The sequence below is a fragment of the Pterocles gutturalis genome, unplaced genomic scaffold, assembly GCF_000699245.1.
Source record: "Pterocles gutturalis isolate BGI_N339 unplaced genomic scaffold, ASM69924v1 scaffold22248, whole genome shotgun sequence".
Classification (NCBI taxonomy): Eukaryota; Metazoa; Chordata; class Aves; order Pterocliformes; family Pteroclidae; genus Pterocles; species Pterocles gutturalis.
In genome coordinates, this window is record NW_010118629.1 from 1 (window position 1) to 5969 (window position 5969).

Below are 5969 nucleotides of genomic sequence, written 5' to 3' on the forward strand. Positions count from 1 at the left end.
GGGTTTCTTGCTGTGGTGTATTTTTTTTATTATTTTAAAAAGTGCCTGTTGTCTGTCTCTCCGCCAGCCGCTGCGTGCGTGGCCATGCGCTTGGACGGACACGGACACCGGTGACCCGCTGGCTCGGGTGCCCCCGGCTGCAGTAGGACCAGGGCGAGCAGCTGCTCCGGCGCGTGAAGCCTGACCCGGGCTTTGAGGTTTTACCGGTGTAAGTAGGTCTGCAGGGCTGTGGCACCTTTATGCTGTGATGAGAAGCTGGAGTATTTGGGCTTAACGCTGGCCAAATAATCCTTCTGATGGGGAGGGCCTGGTTTCAGCTCTGCCGGCAAAATAACCCTGTGGGGCGGCGTGTTGTGCCTCTGTTGTGGGACGAAGGAAAGCAGTGCTCGCTCAGCTATGGTGACAGGCCCTGAAAGGGAGAAAGAGGGCTACAAATCTCTACAGCTTCCCCTAATGTCTCATGTTGTGTTAATTTTGTGTTCTGGGGCTGAAAGTGAAGGGTGTTGGCAAGTCCTCTTTTGACCATTGAGACGGTGTGTTCCAAGTCCCCTGTCATTTCAGCAGCATGCACATTTTGGCCTTATGGGCAAGAACCTGGAAACCTTTTTGGCTCCACCACTTAGAATTTCTTAAAGTTTTTTTTTTTCCTTGTCTTCATATTTACCAACAGCAAAAATTGTTACAGCTGAAACTTAGGAGAACATCAGGCTGTCAGTGTGAGCCCAAAGCTTTCTCTTGGTCTAAATATAGCAAGGGAAGACTGATTCTCTTCAGCTAATTGCCATCAAAGAGAACAATATGTATAAGAGGAGTTTTAACTCTCAAGTGGCTTATTAAATATTCTGTCAGCCTATAGCAGCTGTACTGTACTGGTATTATTTGTGATGGATGAAATGCAAAGCAAAGGATTTAGGTTTGTGTGCAGCACAGTGATGTTGCAGCATGAAATTAAAAGGCAAACTGAGGCTAGATCCTAATGTTAGTGTGAGTCGGCTTAATTTCATCAAAATCCATAAAGCTAATTTATTGCAGTTGAGGAAAGAGGTCCTTTGCGTGAAGGACATCTGGAAAGAGAGAAGTGGTGACTCCTGCTCTCCTGCAGGCTTCACAAAACTGCTCTAAAGCAGAAGTCGTTGTATTCCCACTTCAGCTGCTCCATTACGAGAAGTACTTAATACTGACCTAGTCTTTGTCCCCTTTCATTTTTGCTTTATGGTTTTGAGAGTTTGGTCTTTTGGCACTTAAACATTGTATGATTTTTGAATGGGACCTAATAGTTTGAGTCTATCCAGAGAGGAAAAGAGGAAAACCTTGCCTGATACCCTGCAACACACTAGGTCAGTTTGATGATGGTCTGGCATGTGTTGTAAGAAAGATGGTCCCCGTGCTTTGCGTTATAGGGTATCCAGTGTCCTTGGGAGGCAGAAATCATCTCTGCAAGGCCCCTTCCCTTAGTTTAACTGGTAAAATGATATCCGAAAACAGTGTGGCTTTACAACACCCCTTTCTTGGTTGCCTGGTGCTTTGTGGCTCCTTTTCCATTTGGCAGGCAAGCCCCCCAGGGCAGAGGCTTTCTCGTCTTTCGCTCTTCTCAGCCCAGAGGGTGCTGTTGTGCTGGATATGTGGGTGAGGGTGACCAGGCTGGTCCTTCCTCCTCTGAAGGACAGACTACTTAAACCAAAGCTCTCTCCAGCAGCCAGCACAGCCTTGGTGCCCGTTCAAAGTGCAGCTCTGATGAATAAATAGTGGCATTAGACAAACTCCCTGCTGGGTCTGTGGTGGGGCAGGGACCTACAAACTGTATGTCAAATACTCTTGCCGTGCTGCCATAGGTGTTGCAGACCTGAGGTGAAGGTGGGCTGCTTGTCTGGGAGTGAGCAGAGGGCCTGCCACTGTAAGGCTCAGCCTTACTGGAAGGGGGTATGGCCCAGCTCTGCCTTTCCATCCTGCGGGCACTGGGGCTGCTTGCCTAACCAGCTGGGGAGCTGTTCCTGCTGGAACCTGGCTCTGAAAGCCAAGGAAAACAAGTGCCCATTGTCTTTTCAAAGAGCTAGACAGTTGATGACCTGGTGTTGGCACCAGAGATGCTGAGGGTGGTGGGACATCCCCTTTGGCAGGAGACAATGTCCGGCTTAAAACCAGCTGTGTAACAACAGGAGATTTTTTTCCATGTAATCGTGCAGGTTAGTAATTAGTACTGTGGTTTTGCTATTAGTTTCACTCCTCCAGTGGGCACAAGTAGGGTGTTGAAAGTAGGCTAATTGGCTGTCCCTTATAAATCCTCTGCAGAATTGCTCTGTTCATATAGCAAAAATCGTGTGGCACTTCTTTTTTTCTCTCAGTGTTTAATAATGTTTTTATTGGGTTGTTAAAACCTAATTATTGGTCCCAAACTATGAGAGAGTAAATCTTGATTTCTCCCCTGGTCTCTGACGTGGGCAGAAGGTTTTGAGAGTTATTTAGATTCCATGGGTTAGATCCCATGGCATGCATAACTTAACCTGTTCACAGGTCCAGAAGTATGTCATGATTGAATGACTTTATGTACCCGACTTCTTTAAAGGCCTAAATCCTACAACTGAACCAGGATCTAGGCTTTCAGCTGTAAATTGTGAGCCCTCGTGCTCGGTCAGAAGAGTGTGTTAAGCACCCGGAGTGAAGATTTTTGGCTCTGTAAGAAATAAGCACAGAAATGCAGGTGTTAGGCAGCTCACTCAGTAAGAACACGGTATTACTGTGAAGCTGTCAGGCCTGGCTTGAGGGCTGCCCCTGTATTTGTTTCTCCTAACTGTACCACTTTTATCACTAAAAGAGGAACAAAATGATATGAAAAAGCTTGAAGAGAAAGCAGGGGAGGAGCAGATGGCTGAAAAGTTTCACCTGGGCAGACTGAGTTGACATTCTAAAATTTCTTGAAGGTGCCAGATGTGTTGAGGAGGTTGCGAAAGAAAGGGGAATCTCCCACTCCTCTCTCTTTCCTTCCACCAAAGTGAATTTCAGTTTATTTAGTGAGAAGCAATAATATCTCACAGATCTTCAAAGTATCCGCTCTGACCTCTCAGGCTGGCTGGCAGGCAGCACAGTGTTGGACTGCGAATGCATGATTCAGATTTAAATGAATGTGTCCAAGTCACATGGCTTTTTCAGCTTCCTCTTCTGAGTTGGATGTATTTCCTGAAACACACAGGCTTTTTCTCACAAGATACTTGGGTAAAATCATGCAGAGGAGAGGAGGTGTTCTTATAGATATTACAGCTTTACAGTGCATTAGAGGTCTGGTTTTGCTTATTGACAGATGTCTGAGAATCAAAAGGTGACTGAATTATCTTACTCCATTTGCTTTGGTAAGATGACTTAATAAAGGCTAAACCAAATTTCCCTACCACCTGCCTTTAGAGCTTTGTGAAATCCTGGCTTTAAGGTTGTTTTCCAGTGTCCAGGGCAGTGCACCTCTTCTCTCTGGTGTCTCGAAAGAAGGGCTGTTCCTTTCCTCTCTGCACTGTTTTGCTTGCTTTTCTGCACAGCAGTAGGTGGAAAGAGGCCAAACATTGCTAGCCCCCACTTTTATACTTCAAGTTGTTGCCTGTCCAAGTGATTTTGCTTTTAATCACAAGGCAACATAAGGAGAAAAAAAAAAAAGTGGCTTGCTTAAGGAGATGGGTCTTTCCCTTTCAACACAAACCTCTCCTTGTCCACAGGCAAAGAGAAGAACTGCTTATGAAATTCATCTGGTTAATAAACAGTCGTAACAGGGAAGACAGCATGTAACTCCTGATTAGTGGCTTATGTAAAGCCAAGGCTTCGGGTCACTAAGAAACTTTTGCTACCTGCCGATGCCTATGGGAGTGTTGTGTAAGAGCTGAGCTCTCAGCTTTCTTGTAGGCAGCCAGCGTTTGAGGTGAAGCTTTGTTTGGCTCATGCACAACAAACACTAAGCACTGAGAAACCTCCTTTGTGAAAGTCAAGGTGTACTAATGGGAGAAGGAAAATAGAGGCAGCAACTGTGAAAGCTGTAGCAAAGAAAAAGTATTAAATTGCTTCAGTGCTGTGTTTTGCTGTTCTCCCTGACCACAAAAGTCACCATGACTTTAACTGAACAGATTGTCAGGGATGCTGGAGTGACAGCAGGCTAAATCAGCTGTTAGAAGGAGGTGGAGTTACACAGCATGCTGTAGACTCCCTGCTGAAATTGTGTTTCCTCTTCAGCCTTCCAGTTTTTTGCACAGCGGTGTTCACTGTTTCTCATTCCTTCTGTCCCTTCAGCACCGAGTAGTGCTTGGCTGTGCCCCTCCTGAGTGCTCCCTGGGAAAGTGACGATGATCACGTTCATGAACAACTCGGACAGCGAGGAGGAGCCCTGCAATGAGAGAACATCCCTGATGTCTGCAGAGAGCCCTCCAGTACCCTCCTACCAGGACGGCCTGCAAGCCTCAGAAGCAGGGGAAGCGCAGCCACACAGGGTAGGTATTTCTCCCCTCCCTGGGGAGGAAAGAAATGGGGTATGATGATAGACATAGTCCTGCTACCCCTCCATCACCCCCAGCAGACTGGGTTCTAGGATTGGCTTTGATCAGTGTTGTTTCTCTGGTGTCACTCTCTCAGCCAGCAGCAGCAGTGCCTATTCCTATTTCCTCCACTGTGACTTTTTCCCTCGTTTTATCTACATATATACTCCTCCCTTTTCCTTCCTTTTGGTAACGATACAGGCTTTTAATCAGGACCTGATGCACATATGACTCTTGCAGGATATCCTTTTTGGCCTTCTTGTTTTGCCAGAACCCCTTTGTCTGCTCTGGTCAAATGCAGCAAATGTTAGAACAGAATCTAGTTCTGTTGCCAGCAAAGCAGCAGGGTAAAGCAAGCACAGCATTGCTGTGGGAGGAGGAACTGATCAAGCTTGCACCACCTTGGATGATATTTCTTGTGCCTTGGTTCTGTGCACCTTGCCTTTCTTGTGTCCATCTATATATTTGCACTTGAAGAAGCCTTTAGTAATGGCTTTGGTTTAAAAATTCCATTGCAGCCTTTTTGTAATGGAATAGCTAATTGTATCATACAGTTGGTACCTTCCTATTAGGAACAAGTTGAAATGTGATGAAATGAAGCTTTGAACACAAAGAAAAGAAGTATCCTATATATTTGCTAATATTTCTTTTCAGAAGAGGCGACCAGGGAGCAGCCGTACCCCTAACAATGTTGCTGATGGGGATGTGTCTGACTCGGGTGTTCCAGTGAGAGAAAGCACCTTGGAAAATGAAGAGGAGGAACTGACTCTGAAATATGGAGCAAAGCATGTAATCATGCTCTTTGTGCCTGTCACCCTTTGTATGATTGTTGTCGTCGCCACCATAAAGTCAGTGCGCTTCTATACGGAGAAAAACGGGCAGCTGTAAGTGGGGTCTTCCAAACAGCCTCTGAGTACCTGGGATCCCTAGCTTTACACATAGGTTCCACACACGCACGTCTTTGTACACAGAGTGCTTCCTTGGCATGTTGGGAGAATCTTTACATGCCTAAAGGTTGCTGTGTAAATAGACAAATATATTACTGAAGTATGCCACATTCATCCGTGTAAGTTTTTCCATACCTGTGTTATACTGATTCGTTAGCACTGTCATTAGGGCGCCCTAAGCGAAGCCCGTGAGCAGTGTAATAATGAAGTTGGTTCCTACTGCAGCATAAAAAGGCCAGGCTGAACTCCTACTCTGTTCACTCGCTAGCTGGCAGCAGTCAGGGAATAGCATGTTCATTTGGATGAGTGTCTCATTTCCTGATGACATTTCTGGTTCCTACAGACTCATGGTGTGGATATGTAATTCCATCCAACTCTTGCTGGCTGTGCCCCAGAGCGCTGCTGGGGCTCTAACTGTGCTTCACACAGTTTGGGGAAAAATGGGGAGTGTCCTCCCTTGATCTGAACCAAAGGAAACAAAATGGGGGGGGGGGGGTGGGGGGGGGTAGGAGGGGGG

The 5969-nt window shown here is 46.2% G+C and overlaps 1 protein-coding gene across 2 annotated transcripts in view; it reads left to right on the forward strand.

Moving 5' to 3' along the window:
* The first annotated feature begins 4271 nt into the window (after positions 1 to 4271).
* Positions 4272 to 5969, forward strand: part of PSEN2 (presenilin 2) — an 11124-nt gene continuing 9426 nt past the window's right edge. For both annotated transcript variants that reach the window (XM_010076305.1, XM_010076306.1), the window contains exons 1-2: positions 4272 to 4460; positions 5160 to 5389. In XM_010076305.1, the coding sequence (XP_010074607.1) occupies positions 4317 to 4460; positions 5160 to 5389 (374 nt within the window). In that variant the 5' untranslated portion in view covers positions 4272 to 4316. The remainder of the gene's footprint in view (positions 4461 to 5159; positions 5390 to 5969) is intronic.